This window comes from Argentina silus (genome assembly GCF_951799395.1).
Source record: "Argentina silus genome assembly, chromosome: 8".
In the NCBI taxonomy this organism is placed as follows: Eukaryota; Metazoa; Chordata; class Actinopteri; order Argentiniformes; family Argentinidae; genus Argentina; species Argentina silus.
The window spans coordinates 18,373,104-18,394,242 of NC_139662.1; the positions used below are offsets into that span (position 1 = coordinate 18,373,104).

General features: G+C 44.0%; 3 protein-coding genes across 3 annotated transcripts in view; 1 reads left to right on the top strand and 2 right to left on the bottom strand.

The window, feature by feature from the left end:
• The first annotated feature begins 113 nt into the window (after nt 1-113).
• Nucleotides 114-3,671, top strand: arl6ip5b (ADP-ribosylation factor-like 6 interacting protein 5b). The gene is made up of 3 exons (XM_083675804.1): nt 114-299; nt 1,136-1,353; nt 2,420-3,671. The coding sequence occupies exons 1-3, from the start codon at nt 121-123 to the stop codon at nt 2,593-2,595; spliced, it is 573 nt and encodes a 190-aa protein (XP_083531930.1). The 5' UTR covers nt 114-120; the 3' UTR covers nt 2,596-3,671.
• Nucleotides 3,672-4,212: 541 nt separating this feature from the next.
• lmod3 (leiomodin 3 (fetal)) lies at nt 4,213-7,273 on the bottom strand. Its single transcript, XM_083675787.1, has 3 exons — nt 6,899-7,273; nt 4,818-6,587; nt 4,213-4,688 (listed from the first exon to the last, which is right to left on the bottom strand). Exons 1-3 carry the CDS (start codon nt 7,193-7,195, stop codon nt 4,641-4,643), a joined length of 2,115 nt encoding a protein of 704 aa, XP_083531913.1. The 5' UTR covers nt 7,196-7,273; the 3' UTR covers nt 4,213-4,640.
• A 1,187-nt stretch (nt 7,274-8,460) lies between these two features.
• Nucleotides 8,461-21,139, bottom strand: part of frmd4bb (FERM domain containing 4Bb) — a gene marked incomplete at its 5' end in the record, with an annotated part of 13,862 nt that continues 1,183 nt past the window's right edge. The window contains 18 exons of the mRNA XM_083675783.1: nt 8,461-9,395; nt 10,859-10,997; nt 11,245-11,990; nt 12,401-12,574; nt 12,834-12,945; nt 13,152-13,214; nt 13,404-13,632; nt 14,460-14,576; nt 14,957-15,090; nt 15,285-15,429; nt 15,570-15,708; nt 15,979-16,055; nt 18,059-18,145; nt 18,346-18,403; nt 19,129-19,194; nt 19,726-19,809; nt 20,793-20,815; nt 20,926-20,982. Coding sequence (XP_083531909.1) covers nt 9,359-9,395; nt 10,859-10,997; nt 11,245-11,990; nt 12,401-12,574; nt 12,834-12,945; nt 13,152-13,214; nt 13,404-13,632; nt 14,460-14,576; nt 14,957-15,090; nt 15,285-15,429; nt 15,570-15,708; nt 15,979-16,055; nt 18,059-18,145; nt 18,346-18,403; nt 19,129-19,194; nt 19,726-19,809; nt 20,793-20,815; nt 20,926-20,982 — 2,487 coding nt within the window. The 3' untranslated portion in view covers nt 8,461-9,358. The remainder of the gene's footprint in view (nt 9,396-10,858; nt 10,998-11,244; nt 11,991-12,400; nt 12,575-12,833; nt 12,946-13,151; nt 13,215-13,403; nt 13,633-14,459; nt 14,577-14,956; nt 15,091-15,284; nt 15,430-15,569; nt 15,709-15,978; nt 16,056-18,058; nt 18,146-18,345; nt 18,404-19,128; nt 19,195-19,725; nt 19,810-20,792; nt 20,816-20,925; nt 20,983-21,139) is intronic.

Below are 21,139 nucleotides of genomic sequence, written 5' to 3' on the forward strand. Positions count from 1 at the left end.
TATTCTCTTGACCTTTCTCGCCGTACTGTCGCGAGAACACACGCTTAACCACACGCGGTTTGCTTGCATCTTCCGCGAGATCAGCTGATCTGTCAAAAAACTCGCGCAGTGAACTCAGCAATGGCAAGGATGGAGCTTGCACCACTCCGACCATGGGATGACTTCTTCCCAGGGGCCGATCGATTTGCCAAACCTGATTTTGGCGATTTAGCCAAATGGAACAATAGGGTGATCAGCAATTTGTTATACTATCAGTCTAATTACTTCGCCGTGGCCATCGTGGTTTTCCTGATTGTGGGGTAAGTCAGCGAGCTTGTTAGCAAGTCATTCAGCTGCTTGTTTGCTAGCTAATTTGATTAGCCTGCCATCTCTGGCCCACACCCATGTCCACATACTTGTATGCCACATACCATGGCATTTTCACATAGCAGCGAACAATGTTTTCTCCGATGGCATCTATGCCTTTCACAATAAATGATATGCAGTCATGGCGTTAAACCAATTGGCCTCCAAAAAACAAATGTTTTTTTAGAGTCAATTTCCTTGATGATAAAAGATGATCTGTCTTGGTCCATAGGAAATATGCTTCTTAATGCGTGCCAACGCGCTGTAGCCTACACTGTACTGTAGGCTATAAGTCCAGAAAAAGATAAGCATATCTGCATCTTTTTAACACTTAGCACTAATGATCTCATTGTTTTAATGTTCAATGAAACATAGGATGTAGCCCTATCTTTACTCATTTACTCATTTTTTCTTTTTCTGTTAATAGTTTCTTGAGACTAATTGACTAATGTCACATGGATGCTAAGTTGTCCTAGCTGTGGATGCCCCACTGATGTTGTGTGGGCCTGCATACAGTAGTCTATGCATTACTGACAATTGAAGAACAATAGATAGCTGATTTGATGAGACAATAGGGGCAGCTTTCTGCATGTATCCAGAATTGCATCTAGCTTGAAAAGCTTACAGGGTTTTAGAAAATGGCCAATATAGAATGTTTTTGTTCCAACCACCAGGTTGTGCTATTCATATGTATCATGGCTTATGAATCAAGCTTTGTTTTGCATTGCCATGCATTAATTATGGCTCTTGCGTAACCTGGTTGTTGTTGTTTTTTTGTTTATTTCTGTAGGTTTATGAACCCCCTTGGAATGTTTCTGGGAGGTGCAGTGGTCTCTCTTGTCTTCATGGGCTCAGTGTGGGCAGGAGAGAACAAGGCGATCGTCAAGAACTTTAAGAAGAATAACCCTACTCTGTTTGTCATCGCGGTCATGGGCACGAGCTACTTTCTGTTGTCACTGTGTGGTGGCGTGATGGTCTTCATCTTTGGACTTACTTTCCCCTTGCTGTGTGAGTTTTCTTGATATTACACCGTCTCATAGGGTATGTGTTTGCTGTTAGTCTGATGCAAAGACCACTTTACTTGACCAGGAAAAACTTGTCATAGCCTCTGAGTTTAGTTTTTCCCAGTCAGTTCATGTGGTCAGGAACATATCCAAGCCCCTAACAATAACACAGCACAGATGTATGTAGCCTAGGCTTAGCTTCTTTTTCCAGCTCCATTGGAATATGATGCAAACTCTTCATGTGATAGGTGAGTCATCAAAAGGGAGGAGATACACATGATTGAGGGAGTCATTTGGGGAAGCAGGTTATTCCAACCACTCATGTTACGGGATCAATAAACGTAAAACGTAGAAAACATGAGATTTCACAATACATCAGATTTCACAATACAGTAAATGTTTCCAAAAACATGTTTGTTCGAAGACAAGATGTGCCCCTGTTTTGAGAAAGAAATAGCCTAGACTGGGCATACTGTTACATCCTGAAGTATACACCAGCACAGAACCAAAGAGCCTTGCTAATTGCTGGTTTGAGTAGGTCTAAAGGGTCACATGTAACAGCTGTAACATTGTGGTGGAAACGGGAGGCGGTCACACAGTCAGAACCCTTCCCACGAGGCCTGCCCTGTGGCTGCTTGTGTTGACCGGTTGCTATGTACCGTTGACGTAGACAGAGCTTCATTTACTGGCTGACATCATGCAGTCAGCATCTGTCTGACAAGTGAATTAAAGACGAGGATCACGCTCTCTCTTAAACATGTTACTCTGACATTACAATTGTAATTGCATATGATTAATAACATATGCAGTAAACCTACAGTAAAACGTTACACCTGGAAAATACTTGTCAGCTCAGTCGAACCCACTTCATTTGGGTCAGGCTGTTTCAGTATGGAAATAATTTGTCTTAAATGAATTAAAGTACCTTGTAGATCAAATGTATTTGTAAAAACAAATACAACAAGAAAAGCACTTGGGTCCTCAGATTAGGGGCGGCTGGGCTATTAATACAAATAATACTAATTAGTATTAAGAGACTTATCAAGCCTGTGTCCTCTCCCCTGGTGCAGTGATCCTGGTCCACGCATCTCTGAGGCTGCGCGACATCAAGAACAAGATGGGGAGCAAGATCGAGGCTGTCGGGCTGAAGAAGTCGCCCATGGGCATCATCCTGGACCTCCTGGATCAGCAGGAGGAGAAAATGAACAAGATCCAGGACTTCATCGAGAGCAAGCTGAAGGACTGAGGGTGAGGAGAGGAGAGGAGAGCGCCTCCAAACGGTGCCCTCATTCAACATGGTTTATTTTTTTCCTCAGCACCATCCAAAGAGTGTTGGATTTTTCTCACCTAATCATGTCAGTTGTGTGGTGTTGCGTTCCCCCTATTTATCATATGGCCTTTTATTTTTGTTGTTGTTGTTATACGATTAGCCTCTATTATACACCTTTATTCATTTTAGGCCAAATTACCTTATTCATTTGGATTCGTTTTAGAAAGATTTGCACACTCCTGTACAGTATGGATCAGATGTTGGAGAAAGGCACCTGGCACAATGAAATGAGGCATGAGCGTTCCTGTGTGTGTGTTCAGTATCGTTGTTCAAATGAACGCAATACACAACCATACAATGTGTCGTCATTATTTGATTGCATATATGCAGGCTCTAATACTGAGAATACTACACACACGTTGTCGTTGTTCTGTGTCATGACTGAAAAGAGCTGTGACAAAATAAAAGCTGCATGCCATAATGCAATAACTATTGCACGTTTAAACAATTGTGGTTCAGTATATCGCAGCTAGATTTACGGTATTATTATTTTATTTTATTTTATTTTATTAAAAGATTGCAAATTTATGTCATTAAACAGAACTAATCAGAACCAATCCGTTTGCTACCTCAGAACAACCATCTTTAACCATTTAAATCTTCTTCCAAAGTGAAACCGGTGTTTCTGGACTAGTTAGGCCCCTTCATTCACCGGCCCAGCGACTGCTTATTGACAAGAGTAGCAATAATCTCCCTCTTACTTCAGACCCTGTGGGTTGGCTAGAGAGTAATACTCTCTGATCATGGCTATGCAATATGGGAAAATGAATGGCAAATGCAGCTTTATCATATTACTTGGTCATGTAGCGGCAAATATGGCTATCGAGGTTTTTACACTTTGATTTCGAATGTATCACAATACTTCTGTTACTGTGCTTTCATCATTAAGCATACAAACCACTGTGTTTGGCACCAACGCATTGATTGGCAAATCAGTGGATTAATGTAACCTCTGCACTATTAAATATCACACACAGACACACACACACACACAGAACACACCAAATATGATTGAAGCCTGTCAGTGCATTTGTGCTGTGTGTGTGAAAGAGGTGCTTTGATTAGGTCTAAAATGACCCTTCAGCGGATATTTACACTTAATTGTCCTCCCTTTAGATTAAACAGTCCGTTGCCCTAGTAAAATGGTGGAGGAAAAGATGTTATCAAATCCAGCGACGATGTCTGGTAATCTATGAAAATGATCAGTTAACAGTGTGCACAGATGCTATTGGAAAGTCCTGGTGTTAGGTGCAGATGCTGTCTCTTGATTTCCACTGATTACCTGTACAGGGCTGCATGCCAATGTGACAGCAGTTCAGAGAGAATGTCCATAATGCTATGAGGATACCATAATCCTTTTTTGTATGTGTTTTTTTTTTCGTTGTTGAGAAGTGATAATGTAACCAACCACGGAACTGGAAGCAAAGCACTGCATTCCACCATAACAATAAACCTGATTTATGAAATCAAAATGAAGTCTTTTATAATGATGGAATTATTTGCATATGAAACAACACCGTTTTGTGTGGAGATTTTTCATTACAACATACTTTTCTTAACACACTTTACAAAGTAAGATACATGACTTAACACACTTTACTGTACAAAGTAATCGACTTCCATACAAACACATTCAACCATTTTTCTGTTCCCCTGCATTTCCTCAGAAATTCTTCATAGAGACTATTTTCTACTATACACAGTATGTAGAGCAGGGTTTTCTATCTATAGACTTACCAAATATGTGGATAATAGATTTCCAAATATCATTCCAGTTTCTCCAATACAAGAGCACACAGGGTATTCCTGAGTAGCAGTACTGAGGCAGCTATACTTGCAGTGCAGGTTTTTTTTCCTTCTTATTTAGGTTACATGGTTGCAAACACACAGAGCCTTATGTAAGAAGTCATTAAACACTTCATGTTGAACAAACACAGCTAAACGGGGCGTGGAGTGACTCTTCAGAAGAGACTGGTTTCACTCGATTCAAGCTCTTTGGGGAGTGGCACCTAAGGAGCAGAGTGAGAAACTGCAAGTGAGAGACTGTGACAAAGTGTTATCATCAAGATATACAGTATACAGTATCAAGTTATAGTTAGTGTCCCTGTGCTAATTTGGGAATCATTAGGTCTACTCACGGATTTGAGATAGGCCACGTTGCTCTGTCTGATCTCACTCAGGAGGTCATCACGGGGCGTGGGGTCCACCTTGGCCGGCTGCCGCCTCCGAGGGACAGGCTTCAGTGTCTTAATCACGTCCTTCAGGTTGGCTCTCTCATCCACCCCGGCCCTCTCATCCTCCATGCCCGTGTCCCTGGCTCTGGGGGTCTTCCTGAGCTGGAAATTGGCCCTCCCTGGTCTCGTGTCCTCCCTCGGGTCCAAGTCCAGGAAAGGGTCACGCCGTTTGGGGACCCTCTTCAGCTGGACGTCTTTGAGCGGGTTTGCAGCGTTGGCACTGGGGTGGGGCTGTGGAATGGGGTTGCGCTGCTGCACAGTGTGTTTGAGCTGCTTGTGGGCCTGTGGAGGTGTGTTGTTAGGCTTTGGTGGGCAGGCCTCTGTAGGACACGGCTGCTGCTCCTGCTGCTCCTGCTGCTCCTGCTGCTGCTGTTGATACAGCTGCTGCAGGAGCTCAATAGGAGGTACGTAGCCTAGCATCTCCAGCAGGCCTGGGGGAAGGTTCAGGGTGTTCTCGTACAGCTGTAGCATCTCCTTCTGATCCTTCATCTGTTGCTGCTTCTGCTGTTGTTTCTGCTCATCATTCCTCTGCTGTCTCTGGTGGTCCAGGTTCCTGGTCAGCAGGTTGGTCACCACCATCCTGGGGCCTGGCAGCTCAAAGTGGTAGCCCATCTTCAGGAGGGTGTTGTTGGCCTTGAGCAGGCGGGACACCTCCATCTCCGCATGGTGGCCCAGCATGTGCCTCTGGTTGTGGAAGCGGAGCTCGGTGAGGGTCTCGTTGAACTGGAGGCAGCGAATGATGGCTATGATGCCTTTCCCTGTGATGAAGTTGGACTCGATGTTCAGGGTGGTGATGCTGCGGTTCTCCCGCAGCATGTTGGCCAGGGTGAAAGCGATGTTTTCGTCAGCGCCAGTGTTGGCTATGCTGAAGGTTTTCACATGTTTGTTCTTTTTTAAGGCATTGACGTACTCCACCAGCATGTCCTTGGGAATGTTTTCTATGTTGTTCAGGTTGACATCCGTGATAGCAGGGTTGTTTTTGCGCATCTTGTCTAATGTTGTGTCCAGGTTCGTTTCATTTCCTGACGGCCTAGATGTCATCTTAATGCCACCAAGGGCTAGCTTTGGAATATTCAATTTACCTATTTTCTTCTCCTCTTTCGGAGGGATTTTTTCATTCATCTCCTCTGTCCTCTGCTCCTGTGAAGCTTGTTCTGTCACTCTAGGAGTGTCCGCAGAGTCAATGCTGTTAGTATTTACATCCTCAGAAATTTCTGTTGTGCTCACTTTATGCTCTGAGGGCTCAGGCTCTTTCTCGTCCTTTGTCTCTGCAAGCTCTGGAGGGGGTTGTGGAGGGCTGTTGGTGTTGTTTGCAGTGTGTGTATCATAATCTGCTGAGTCTTTTAGATGTTCATTTGTTGCATTTTGCTTTTGTTCAACGTTTCTAGGTTTTTTCACCTCATCTTTTACTTCTACCTTGTTCTCCTCTTTCTTCTCCTCACTCTCCTGTTCCACTTCATTATACTCCTCCTCCTCCTCCTCCACCTCTACAATTTCTTCTATTATTTCCTCTATCACTTCTTCTCCTTCATCTCCATCTGCAACTTCCTCCTCAATGACTTCCTCCACCACCTCATACACATATTCCACATCTTCCGCATTATCTTCTTTTTCTTTATTTTCATTATCTCTTTGATCATTAATTTCATTTTCTATTGTCAATTTCATACTTTTCTGATGAAGAAAACAATAACATGAATTTAGCTTTTTAGAATGCAGACTCCATACAATCAGTTATGTTTGTTTACATTGCTGTAAAAAGATAAAATGTTTCTGATCGCTAATCACCACACTCAGGCTTGACAAGTGAAAAGACTCTATTGAAAACATCTGACAATTGGCCGAATTTCTACACAAGACTGGGATATTGTTTTACAAATCCTTATGCTTCTTTTCATGAGTATATTGACTTACAGTACTGTACTTACTGTACTGTTATTGTACTATTGTTATGTAAATGGGCCCTTGAAGACTTCTGTTCTCACCTCACTGGGTAGAAGAGTGACATTCTTCCTCTCCTCCTCCAGCATGCGGTTGGACTCTTTCTCCCAGTACAGGTAATCCGTCAGGGATCTGTGGTCGAATGACCCGGTGGGAATTTTCTCCGTCTGGTCTTTCTGTCTTTGTCCCACTGGCACCTTCTCATCTGGGGCGATATCATCCATCTCGCTCTGGAGCTGTTTAAGCTCCTCAGGAGACAGGCTGGCCAAGATCTCATCTTCATCGATGTCCTCCTCATCAATGTCGTCTGTACAGAGGTCCTGATCACTGTGATTGGACATATCCACCTCGTAGTTGTTTTTTGATCAGTTAAAAGTAATGTAAAGTGTAGACCCACAGTGAACACAGAGCTGGGACAGAGTGGACACTGCTACTGGCTCTGACTCTGGCTGGTAAGTGGCCTGCTCAGGCCATACACAGAGGCTAAAATTAACCCCCTGGGCCAGCATAGAAGATATTTTTGGTGGGGCAGCAGGGGGGGCCGGCGGGGGTTGTGCATACTAACATACTCTTTTTTCGGCAGCATAAGTCAGCTCGGCACAAGCCTTCCTGATCTTTCAGCATGGTAGTTGACTGTGGGTAAAGGAAGAGCTGGGGATGGACAGGAACAGGTGGTGTGTTTTACACAGGCCTGGGAAAGTTCCAGTGTGAACTGCACACTGGGCGCCGCCCAATCATTTGGGTTCCCTGGAAAATGTAATTATATCTCCCTAAAGTGGTTTACAACAACGAACAGCTGGGATAAAACGAAATAGAGATAGGAATCTGCTGTGTAGCAACTCCCAACACTCATCAGGAATGTATTTATATCAGTATAACATCTTGTAGAGTGTTATACCACTGGAATAGTTGGTGTTGTACTGCATGTACTGTATGGAATGACTAGAAAAGCATGTTCCTGAAGAAACTTTGTGGGCTTGCTACGTCTTATTTTGGTAGTTGATGAAGTTAAGATGGAAAGGTGGATAGATAGATAGACAGATAGATAGATAGATAGATAGCTGAATGAGGATGATGGTTGAGTACAGTAGCTGAAAGAAAGTGAGATGGAGGCGGGACAGATGGTTAAAGATAAAATATGCTCACAGATAGACAGATAGATGAGAGATTGTTCTAGCGTATGTAGATAGAGAGGATAGATAGATGAGAGAGGGTAAGTATAGATAGATAAATAACATTAGGAGGTAGTCCAGCATCTCCAGCAGGCCTGGGGTCCCTGCACATTGTGATGTTGGATTGGTGTGAATAGCTTAAACGTTTTAGGAGGAGTAACATGGCTACTAAAATTCAGAACATTAATAAGCCCATTAATTATATTTGTGCACACACCTACAGTAATCCTCATCCACACCCAGGGAGAGGCAGAGATGATTTTGAATCACACTCAAGTGGTGAGGGTTAGCCCTGCCTGGATATGTAAACTCAAGTGTCGCCCTACGAACTTGAGGATGTCCTCTTGGCCCAATGATAGTCACCTGGGTTTTCCACGTGAGCGACCCAGGTTCAAACCCCTCAAGTCACAACAGTACAACAGCTTGTATGTACCTCACACTGGTTTTTATTGATGTCCCAATACCAAATGGGAGATATTTCACTCAGAGTAGGAGAAGACAAAGCCTAACATTACATGGACACTGTACAAATGACACTATACAAACGAAAGGAACCTTATGTGAGGGTAATCCTAGTTCAAAGTCATATCTTTGTAGTCATACAAAAAAGCTAAAATCATGTTTATCAAAAGTTGATATCCTCAACATGCCATTTACTACACTTTGAAACACACACTCACAAAAAAATCTATAAACAATATTGACATGTACATTCAGATTCATACTTGATAGGGGTAGAGAGCATCGGTCCAGGGGATACACAGACGGTGGAAAAGGATGGTTGACTTATTCTTTTGTTATTTCATTTATGAATATTATAATCCTTTTAACGCAAGGCTGCTTGTATAACACTAACTACTCATTGTGTGTGTCGATGCAACAACACCTTGTTATTCTGATTGATTGATTTATAAATCCTTATTCCCACACATCAATCATGGGTGTTCTGATTATCTAAAAGCCAAAAATGAGCATGTATTTTGAAGAAAAAAATAAATATGGTTCTGGTCACGATACAGTGAGTTAAACTTTTTTATCATAGAAATTCCAGTGATGAATGCTCTTTTCTATACCTTCACAATATTCACAATGGGGTCAAATTCTAATAAAGCTGGTTTTCCTAATCAGCATAACCTTGCATTTTGTGCCATTTCCCACATCCATATCTTCCTGAATAATCTCCATCCAATCCAAGGCACATGAGAGAGTCATTCAAGAGTGGCTTCGCACACGTTCAGAGGTCAGTTGCCTTGAGGACTGTGTGCAACACAGAACGCTAGCTTAGCCATCCGCTAGCTAGCCATGTGCTTCCAGTGTTCCGTTTGGATCTCTTCAGAGGAGGCCCATGTAGCTCCCATCCAGGTGGTATCTGTCATTGAGATTACATGAATACGTATGAGTCACCACCAATATCAACGTGTCACATAGCACATAACATGCTGCATTATGGCCCTTGCTGCAACTGATGGACATCATCTACAGGCATGAAAATGAAACAGTTCACATGACAGAAAAAAGTATACGCAGCATGGAAAAAGTTTAGAAAGAGGATGTTAAACAAAAGTAAACTGTCTCTGTACTGTCAAGCATGCAATGCAAGCATCCATGGAATGAGAAATGTTGAATTAATATGGATCACAACTTAATCAGATGCAAGCAAGTAGGTCAACTCAACAGCGGTTCAAGTGTGGTTCGTACAGCTCTCCAGGATGTGGCCTGTAAGATGTGAAGCCAGGCACAGGTGAAGACAGGAACTGTCAAAGTGTGGTTTCCTGCTAAAGGATGTACCGTAATGACCTCAAGATATGTTAGGTTGTTTTCATACCCAGTGAATAGGGTTGCAATGTTGTGACCTTGATAAATTAACAGCGTGTTTGGCAAAATGGCAAATGATGAGATGAAGATGGAATCTCACAACACAGACGATGAAGACTACGATGGAGGACAGCCTACTACTGTGTTGTGGTCTCACCCTTATGTGTTTTGAATGCGTTTCTATTAGTCCTCGTCAGTACAGCTGGCCTCAGCACCAACCATCTCTACTGACTCAGATTTGCTTGGCATCGTGTCAGACCTCGACACTTTGCACTCTGGAGAAAATCTATGGTTATGAGGATTAATAGCGAGTGAGGACGGAAGAAGGACAGAAGGAAGGATAAAAAGAAGGAAAGTAAAGAGAGACAGAAGGAAGGAAGGAAGGAAAGAGAGACAGAAGGAATGAAAGAAAGAAAGAAAGAAAGAAAGAAAGGAGGTGAGTGAAAATATCACCATAGAGTTAATTAACACACCCACACTCATAGAGTAGAGTAGTCATTAGGGGCTGACCAGAGTGCATAATTACTGGGGTTTAGTTTCAGGCCACACAACAGTCTCAAATGTATCATGCTGACAGATAGGAATATCTACATGTCACTTACTGGCAAAGACCGCTTATAGATTATGTATACTCTAATCTCTGTAGAAGTCTATATACCAGCCAAAAGGACCTGCCCAGTCATATGGAGAAGAGGATGAGGAAGAGGAGGAGGGTGGAGAAGAGGGGAGGACGCAGGAGGAGTAAGAGCAGGTGGAGGGCTGGTGGCTAGTAGTGTAAACATGATAACGGTCCTGTGGATCCGGATTGTAGCAGCAGGTACACATAGAGAGTGGACAGGGCTGACATCCACAAGAGAACCTGCCCCTCAGCATAGGGAGGACAAAACATCAACACCAAAACATCTAACATTTCATCCGGATTCTACAAATCATCAATTTGACTGAACTTTGGGGATGCTCGTTCTAGAACCCTAGTAGAGGTGAGGTATGGAGTGATGGTGGGTGACTGGTCCTCACCTGTTGTGTGTTGGGCTGCGGCTGTAGGGGGCGCCATGGACTCCTGGGTGAGCGTGCTGTGGCGTGTCTGGCACGTCATAGTCTGTTAGACCCACCGCTAGCTGGCTACGCCAGTTCCCCGTACTGGCTGCTGAAGAAACTGTACAGAGAGACAAAGTGGTATAACAGTGTAATAACGCTGTAATTATTGCAATTAATGAACTAGTAGAGGTAGATAAGGAACGGTAAAAAGAAAACGGCCAAAAACTTGTTACAAAAAATAATTACTAAATTAGTAGCATCATAACAAAAATATGTAACTACAGCATTACTACACAGGTACAGTATAAGTGTTAACAACAATACAACACCATTACATGCTACTGGATATTGTAACGCGCCCCTACCTGAGGAGTAGGAGGTGGTCCTACTGGAGTGGCTGAAGGGAGCTGGCATGGTCTGGTAGCCCAAGCTGTGCTGGGAGCCACTGTCATAGTCCAACCCAGCCAGCCCACCCCTCCCTGTCTCCCTTTGCACACCGCTGCGGTGATACCAGCCTCTCAGGTGCTCTGCCACCAGGGCCTTCTGCATGTTCTTGGCCAGGGGCTCGTTCTTGGGGCCCTGCCTGCTCCGGGGCAGCCTCATGGTGGCATAGGGGTTTTGAGACAGACTGTCCGCCCGGTCGCTGCTGTAGGTCCTGTACCGCTCGTGTCCATTGTAAGTGTGCACTTGGTAGGAGGGGTTGACGTTGTAGTGTCCTTCCATCTCGTTCTCATACACGTAGGCGCCGTTGGAGTAGGGCTCCATGTCAGGACAGGGGTAGCCCGCCACGTAGTACGCGGTGGGAGCGTAGTGGTTGTGGACGAGGTTGGGCATGCTCCCTGTGTTTCCGTAGACCTCCACCCTCCTGTGAAGTTGATGGTTTCGCGTCCGAGAGTCTATTGTGCAGTAGTGGGGGTTGGCTCCGCTGCAGTAGTCTAGACTGGACTGACTGGTGTAGGAGGAGCAGTCCTCCAGGGCCTCGGTGCTGTTGCTGCGGCGGGCTGGAGACAGGGTGAAGACGGGCTTCTCTGGGTGAGCCTCTTTCATCAGCCCGGACTGGGACTCCAGACTCCCACTGCGATGCCTGAAGGACTGAGAGTTCCCATCCGACCTGCAGAAGGGACAGTAGATTATATATATTATATAATCGCATGCTATTATCCACTGTACAGCATGTGCTGAATACATCTGAGTCTACTACGGGGGAGGCTGGTGGAGGTAGAAATCGGAGGACGGGCTCATTGTAATGCATGGGATGGAATAGGGAATTCCACATTCCGTTCCACGCATTACAATGAGCCTGTCCTCCGATTTCTACCTCCACCAGCCTCTCCTGGTCTACTAGTTTGTTATACAAGTAAGGTATGATGTAAGGCTTAATATCTGAGGGTAAGTTGAGGGTTGTGGTGAGAGTAGGGGTTGAGGTGAGGGTAAATGAGGGTAAATTAGGTGAGGGTAAATTCTAGTCGTGAGCAATTAAGGGTAGAAGTAGGAGTGTGGGTGGGGGGGGGGGGTTCTCACCTGAGCTGGCTGCTGCTGTAGGCATTGCGGGTCATGACCGGTGTAGGGGGCATGCTACGTGGGTCACGGGGGGGTCTGGGTAAGGTCTTATAGGGGCTAGTGTGTGCCGAGGAGATCTCTCTGGGGCGGTAGTAGTGTGAAGCCTCCTGGCCGTCAAAAGCTAATCTGCTGGTGCTTGATAAAAAAAATAAAAAAAAAGATTGGGATAAAGATGATGTGGTGAGGTGGGTGATGATACAGATGGTACTGAATGTATCTCTGGATTAAAGGTGAGGGAAGGGATGGTGGCTGCAGGCATGGTGCACACACCTCCAAAACAACATGTAACTGTCTCTGTATTCAAATAAACAATATGGCAAGAAACACTTTGACCTGAGCCACAGGTAAGTGTGTTGAACAATGAAGTAGTGACATAGGTGCTGTTTCCCCCCACCTGCTGAGGTTCTTGTGGTGGTGGTGGTCCGGCCCCACGGAGCGAGGTGGGCTGAGCTGAGGGGAGCACTGGACCGAACGCGACCGTGGTCTCTGAACTCTTTCAGAGTCATCTGGACAAAGAGACAAATCCCATGGTCAACGTACTGACAAATACAGTATGTTAAGTAGTCACAACTAATGTCTTCATACCTGGCTTCACACAATCACACAACCTGTATATACTGAGGAAGAGACCAAGAGAGGACCTCTGGTTGGTATTCAAACTGTTATTCAGAACCTTGTTTCATGATTGTGCCTATTCTGCCCAACTACTCACCGTCCTCCAGTGGCAGACTGTCTGACAGGGAGCTACACTCTGAACGGTCTCTGACAAGATCATCTGGGGACGGAGGACAGACACATAGTAAATCATAGGGTGATAAAAGCTTAAAGTGAAAATAGCTTCACGCAAAAAACCCCACCGGATGCAATACATTAACACTGACTCATTGCATTCATTGATACTGTCAGTTTTGTGATTAAAAAGTGAATTATATGATGTATGCGCGCGTCTCTTTAACTGCAGTACCTGCAATAATCACAGAGGCTCTTTGGGTGGGCTTCTTGCCCTTTTGGATTCTGTACTGGTTCATTTCGTCCTCTATCTGCTGCAGTTTCTGCATGGCATCCAGACAGTTCCTCCTCCTCTTCTTCTTCACTGTTTTGCCCAGCTCTGACTCTGAGGCCAGCTTCTTAGCTGCTTCCACGATTTTCCGCTGCAGAGCAAACCTGCTCTCCAGGTTCCTCAGATAGGGGTCCTACAGATTAGAACGTACGGGTCATTCCTCCAATCCGGTGCCTTTAACTCATTTAGTGCCGAGGGTGGATAAAGTCGCCCAAATTATCAACAGTCTAGAGTGCCAAGGGTGACTTTATTCACAAAAAATGCATAAATTATCATGCTTCATTTTGTAGCTAATCAACTATTGTTGCTAGGAAAATACCCATAAAATACTTGGCACTCTAGGTGGTGAGTGTTCCAGAATTATTTGGCAGTTAGTGAATTAAGGGGGTGTAAACTTTGAAAAAAGTGTTCCTGATTTTAACTTAATTTGACATTCTGTCATAAAGAGCACATATCCCAGCTCAGGGATATTTTACAGAGAAATACATTACTACAGTAACACTTCAAATACCACCACCACCACCTAACTACTACTGTTGTATACCAGTAAGTTAATATAGCCAAATTATTATGAAACAATCCTGAAAATGGATCGTAACACATATGAATTCTATCGACTTGGCACACTGTACATAAAAACTAGGCTTAGTAGGCTCATGCACGATCATGCAGCCAGAAAACTATACATTTATATGTATTGGGAAATATATTTGCATATACTGCATTTGTATACAAAACAGGACAGGACCTGATCTTAGCTGCATCACATTCCATTACAGAAAAGCAACCATTCTATGTTCACTCAAAGTTGTGTCTGCTTGGCATATTATATCCCACACAAATGATGTCCTCTAACATATATTTCACATAGTCAGTAAAACTGGAGTCAGGGGTAAGTCCTGACCCTGTGACCTGACCAGAGAAAGAAATTAGGCCAGGAAATGACACTTCAATACCGACCTCATTGTAAGGGAAGAGGTCATCCAGTTTGAAAGCCGTGCCAACTCGTCGCCGGATCTGAGGTGGTCTCTCGCCAGCAGACAGGGGATACTCTTTTGGCAGTTTGCCCGTGAGCTCCTGAGAAGGCCAAATAAAGCATCATTTCACTTATCTTTACGGCAAACAACCAGTGGAAACCCTCCTCACAACAGGACAGACCCTGGAGGGCACCCAGATTTTCACACAGCACTTCACTCAAACAGTCTCGATTGCTCAAACTGAAAGCAATTTACATGGCAGTTTGACTGTTCCACTGGCTGCACCCGACGGTTTTGAAAAACAGCTTGCTTATCTGTTCTGCCTCACGGCTCCATGCACTAGTATCAAGCACCATGGGTTGAAAAAAAAGTCGAGGAGCAATGTGGACACAATGTGGTTGACAAGGGAGACACAATGTGGTTGGCAAGGGAAACAATGTGGTTGGCAAGGGACACAATGTGGTTGGCAAGGGTCCTCACCGCTTCCCTCAAGCAGATCTTCTTCAGCTCCTTTGTTTTCAGGGTCAAAACATCTTGGATCTCCTGTTCCTTCTTTTTCAGCTCAGATATCTTCTCTTTTTTCTGTTCTTCATTCGCCTCAGAGTCTGCAGACCCTGTAGTGGTGACATATGAACATATACAATAAGACTGTATGTCCGTACTGTGCGTTTGTTTTGGTTCCACTTTAGGTGTTACAATGTTCACAAAAATAATGGCGAAACTATGACGTTTCATGTCCTTTTCCATAGATCTTCAAAACGGAACAAGAGCTCAACGGAGAGTTTGAGCCAACACAGTCATGACCCACCTGTTGACACCAGACTACCATTGCTGGCCATGATGAAGTTGTTCTTCAGCCCTGTGTCCCCCAGTCTGGTGACCTTTGACCCTCCGGCATGCTCTGTTAGATCAATGGCAATATCACCCAAACTTCTCGCTGCTGCTATTTTACCCTGTTGGGAGGGAGAGAGGAGTTGAGCACGACGGATTTGATAATATGCATACACTACGGTAGAACTAATTACAACGTAGTTAGACTACGTGTGTAGACAGGGATTGGATTACATGACAGGACATGCTGCATTTCACTTACTTTGCTTTGCTTCCTATCCAAGTAGAACTGGTGCTGACTGATTGCCATCACCCAGATGGTTTTGATGAGGGAGTGGCTAGCGTACCATGTGTGGATGACCAGGCCAGTCTGCCCAAAGGTGCGTTTGGTCACTGCCCGTCTACAGGCACACACAAAACCACAGGCCTTAGCGGAAATAATGTATCTGCTATAGCACACATACTGAATGGAAATTAAACAAACACAGTTAGGATCAGAGGAGGCTGGTGGAGGTAGAAATCCGAGGTCGTTGTAACGCATGAAATGCATGAGGCCTTCCTCTGATTTCTGCCTCCTCCAGCCCCCCGTGGTTAGGATGAATATCTAATGTGTGACTCAGTTTTAGGTGTAATTGCTAGGGCGAGATTATCAAATCACTACTTGTTCTCACCTGTGTGGGTCATTAACCTCAACAGCAAACTTCTTCTCCCGAAAATACAGGTTTTCCAGCTGCTTCCACTGGTACAGCTATGATGGTAAACACAGAGAGATCACAACATCTTAGACTTATGGTCCCCAAAGCCTGCACAATGCCCTCATACAAGAAAGCTTTCAAATCATACAAAAATAAAATTACTTCAGTAAGACATTGACGTCGTCATAGTCATTAGTCGGAGGATCGCTACCTAGCCAACCTTAACCACTACCATATCACAGTGTTCAGAATACAGATGGCAACTTATTACACATGGGCTGGTACTGTCATATAATCATGTCTACAATAGCATAATGCAGGTGCTAGTTCAAAGAAAATTGCTACTCTACCAAGGGGCATAACAGAAAGACAGACCATGACGTGTAACACTTTTCATGTCTCATGGCATCGCTCCCCAACCTCACCAGGTGCTGCTGACTGACGACAACTAGATAAGAAGAACCCACCATGGTCAGTGACTCATCATCCGCATGTCTGGAGTCTCAAAAAGACACCGGCAGTTGTTTTGAGTTACACAGACAGGAAAGACACTAACTGTCAGAAGTTGATACAGATTAATATGACATTAATCCATCTTAATCTATCCTACGAGTCCACGGTGCTGTAAAGAACCTGTGACATTCAACATATGAAGTCACTATTGCCTCATTACAATTACAGCATCACTAACAATAACAACAACAACAACGTTTCTCAATGTTAATCCACTTAAAACGTTGTGGTTTCATCATTTGCCATCCATGTTACTCCTCCTGACAACATGATGTTGCAGCTCCATAGTCTTACCAGCAGAGGTCCGGTGTGAATAAGCCCTGTTCCTTTTAGTGCTGCTGTTACCACAGTATATTGTACTGGATAATCCCGTCTGGACACCTCCAGTTATCACAACCACAACCCTTGGCTACAGAATGCTTTCTCCTCTCTGCTATCACCGTGTCTCCTCAGGTATTCACCAACGGGTAACGCCCAGACCCTCCCTCCCTCTCTTTGACATCACAGACACACCAAGGGCTGTCCACCCCTCACGCAACAGCACACCTCTGAACAACCGGGGCTTATTCATGAGGGTGGAATGTTTCAGAGCAGTCAGATGGAAATACGTCCTGTAGAACAGACATTTGTCTTTGTCAGGTAGAATAAGCTATCTTGTCAGCTCTGGACTTTGTATTTATATGTGCAACCTGCTGAACCTTTCACCCCTCTCCCTGTTCAGACCATAATACAGAAGACGACCATAAACTTGTGTTTGATACCATTCCTCATTCCATTCAATGCGTTTAAAATCACCCTGTTCTCTGATTTCTACCCCCATCAGCCTCAACTGGCACACAGATCACACACACAGGTGTTTGTCCTGTCAACTCCAGCAAGCTGCCGTAACAACAACAATAACATCTACAGGAGTTGAAGAGGTTACCCATTTCATACACATGATTCTCAAGTAGATCAATACTTCTAAACTTGTCTAAACTCGTGCCTCACACTTGTCTAAGTCTTCTCCAGGTAAACACACGCAGGAGATTTTGTTATGACTATGAGTGATCAGGCTATCAGCCTTCCAAACACAACCTATCAGGAATTTTGACGGTTTAACAAATAGCTTGATTACAGACTCTGGTTACAGACTCCTTGACGGGGATGTTCAAGTCTGGCCTAGTCTGCTCCAGCTGTACTGGAGGCCAAACCCCTGTCAGAGGGAGGATAAGTTATTATAAATGCGTGTGATACTGTAGGTCCAATGAGTCATCGTTTTACACGCTGCAGGAATCCTTATGCTTGCCCTGTCATTTTCTCCATACACACCCCAAACAGGCTGCCAAAGGTGCTGGAGCTGACAGACAATATCAAGCAGGCATCTTATCTGTATTATGTCCAATTGTGCTTGTTTGTACATTGATGTATGCTTTGTTCACATTCACACAAAATGAGCACGCTGACAGGACCTATGCCGACAAGGAGACACCAATTGTAGATGGAGAAGAAAGGACTGTCACACAAACACTTCAATCAGGGATACGGGGAATCTACTATTTACCTTCCGTGGTTTCAATTTGTCCTGTAAATCATATTGGCCGATTCCTTTGTAGCTGATTCCAAGCCACCATGGCATCCCTTGCTTGTCCTGTGAAACAAAAGCACAGTTCAATGTCTGAACTGTTTATGTACAATACAGTATATACTGTCTATATATAATATTCTTATTATATTATTTGCATCAAATAAAGACTGTACAGTATGCTCAGTGTGTAGGACAGCAAGGATTGAGATGGAGGATGACCAAGAAAATACACCGGTTGTGCATTAATGCAATACATTTCTTACCTTCACTTCATAATAATGAACACCGTATGTGGGTAGTGATTCCACTAAAGTCAAATACCTGAAATTAAAGAATTTCCCATTAGTACAAATGTCCTATTTAATCATATGAAGGGGGTTCATCACAGATACATGATATAGAGTGAGTGTGAACTGTTAACGATGGCCGCAGTGAATCACAATGATTCACTGGCCAGACAGTAACTGGAGTGAGGTTATTGATTTTTAGCAGACCTTGGCCAGCAGAGAGAGAGAGAGAGAGAGAGAGAGAGAGAGAGAGAGAGAGAGAGAGAATAAATGTGTGTAAGACAGAAAGAGGGTGTGAGCGAGAGAGAGAGAGAGAAAGACGAGTGAAGGAGAGAGAGAGACAGAGAGAGAGAGAGAGAGAGAGACAGAGAGAGAGAGAGAGAGAGAGAGAGAGAGAGAGAGAGAGAGAGAGAGAATAAATGTGTGTAAGACAGAAAGAGGGTGTGAGGAGCGAGAGAGAGAGAGAAAGACGAGAGAAAGACGAGAGAAGGAGAGAGAGAGACAGAGAGAGAGAGAGAGAGAAAGACGAGAGAAGGAGAGAGAGAGAGAGAGAGAGAGAGAGAGAGAGAGAGAAAGACGAGAGAAGGAGAGAGAGAGACAGAGAGAGAGAGAGAGAGAGAGAGAGAGAGAGAGAGAGAGAGAGAGAGAGAGAAGGGTGAGAGGAAGATTTATGAAGTCTGGGCCAAATGACATCCCTTATCAGCTGACTTGTGGTAAACAAGGCTCTGTGAGAGCGATTATTGTTTTTTCGATACTCACTGCACAATGGCTTGTCCTCGAGAGACTCCTTTCAGTTGCTTGTAGTGTTCTATCACTCGGTCTTCACTGTAATAAAATTAAGATGACATCTTCAACTCTTTAGATATGGGGTACACACTCAATATTGTACTGTATCTCCCAGGAAGAAATATTCATATTAAGTGAGTGTGTGTGTGTAGAGATACATCATGGCCTGCTTGAATATTGCTATTGCACTTAAATTGGCTAACAGTAGGTTGCTACTGTACCAGGGGAGGCTGGTGGAGGTAGAAATCGGAGGAGGACGGGCAATATTCAAGCAGGCCATGATGTACTGCATCTCTGCACACACTCACTTCAAAAAGATGAATATTTCTTCCTGAGAGATAATGTAATGCATGCAATGGAATGAGGAATGGTGTCTATCAAACACTTAACATTATACCATTGCTCATTCCATTCCATGTATTATAATGAGCCCGTCCTCTGATTTCTACCTCCACCAGCCTCCCCTGTACTTTACACTTCTTAAGAAACACTTCTTAGTCTGGCGGATGTCCCTACTGAGAAACTTTGAACATGTTCAAAGCACTTTGAACATATTTAATGTGGGATTACCAGTATGCAAGCGACGGGTGTTCCTTCAGCACTTTGGTAGGAAGAGTTGGAAGCTTCTTCAGGTCCGCTCTGGTGGTTTCATCACTGGAAATAATGATAGAACATGATATTCATTATTGTGTCTATTACTCATTATTCCTTTCTGCAATATCTTTACCTTTTTATAGTTCACTTTTTTTTCCAGACCTTTGTACAAACTTTATGTAGAGCACTGAGGTCTTTTTAAGTCTAGCAACCCTGGAGCCAGTGTACTTCAGTGTACTACTATGATCGTGCTGTATCACCACTGCTTAGCCTGGCCTACAGGCCTTATTTCACACTACAGAGCCAAACCGAGCTGAGCCAACCTGAGCTGTACTGGGCTGGCCTGGTTAGACATTCTCCACAGTTGCTGTGTGAAGTGCTGTAAAGGACAATGTGAAAGTAAAATATCCGACTCAGCATAGTGTGCTTCGGGTCGGCCCTGTCGCGTGAAAGGCACACAGGTGCAGAGAAGCTCCAGGTGCATAGCCACAGGGAAGGTCTTCTCTCTTCACAATGAACCCACTGAGATGAACTAAGCTGCATTCCCTGGCCATCTAACCCTCTTGTGACTGCTGTTCATGTGGAATGAAGCAGGTGGCAACGTGGACAAAGCTCCATAGTGCTCCACCTGGATGGTGGGGCCTGTCAAGGAGAAGGTGCTCATTGTCACTGTTGTTGGACCGTCTCGTCTGTTTGTTAAAACCTGAATAAAAATATGTTTAAAAAAAAATAAAAATAGAACACAAAATAATAAAGAAGAAGGTGTTTTATTACACCACGTTTGGGTAGAGCTATGCTGTAAGATTCCAGGACTGCAGCGGCATTGGCGTTGTCAGTGGTGTGAGATTCATTAGAAGAGCAGTGCAAGGTTTCAGCACACTGTGGCAAGCCTCACAAGGCACAGCATCATAGCCCTCTCTCAGTTTGTTGTTAAGATTTTAAGTCTACAGAGAGAGACAGCTACAGTACATTATTGAAGGCCTTTTCTCTTGCTATGTGTTAAGATACTGGTCCGGTTCTTGTTAGTATATGAACGTCCTTACCTTGTGTAATCGCCCTTTGCTTCCTGAATAGATAGAACAGATAAAACAAGTCATACGAAAATTCGGACTTTAAAGTAGGTCATTCATCTACAGAACAAATATCACCAAAACAAATAAAATAAAATAAACTAACCTGCAAAGCATTTGCTGCTAGTTTGAAGACATTTTCACTTTCTACCTCTATACCCCCCTGGTAGAAATAAAGCAGAATAAATAGTACATAGGGTTTACAAGGAGGCTTTACACATGTGCATCATCTGTATCTTTAGCAGGCTACATGTGTGTTTGACACCATTTCTCATTCCCTTCCATGCATTACATTGAGCCCGTGCTCCGATTTCTGCCTC

Excerpts from the sequence above, each read along its gene's own strand:
- arl6ip5b (XM_083675804.1), top strand. The coding sequence starts at position 121 with ATGGCAAGGATGGAGCTTGCACCACTCCGACCATGGGATGACTTCTTC. Across the intron at positions 300-1,135 it reads GTGGTTTTCCTGATTGTGGG|GTTTATGAACCCCCTTGGAA; the intron begins GTAAGTCAGCGA and ends TTATTTCTGTAG. Across the intron at positions 1,354-2,419 it reads ACTTACTTTCCCCTTGCTGT|TGATCCTGGTCCACGCATCT; the intron begins GTGAGTTTTCTT and ends CCCCTGGTGCAG.
- lmod3 (XM_083675787.1), bottom strand. The coding sequence starts at position 7,195 with ATGTCCAATCACAGTGATCAGGACCTCTGTACAGACGACATTGATGAG. Across the intron at positions 6,588-6,898 it reads TCACTCTTCTACCCAGTGAG|AAAAGTATGAAATTGACAAT; the intron begins GTGAGAACAGAA and ends TTTCTTCATCAG. Across the intron at positions 4,689-4,817 it reads ACGTGGCCTATCTCAAATCC|GTGCCACTCCCCAAAGAGCT; the intron begins GTGAGTAGACCT and ends TCTGCTCCTTAG.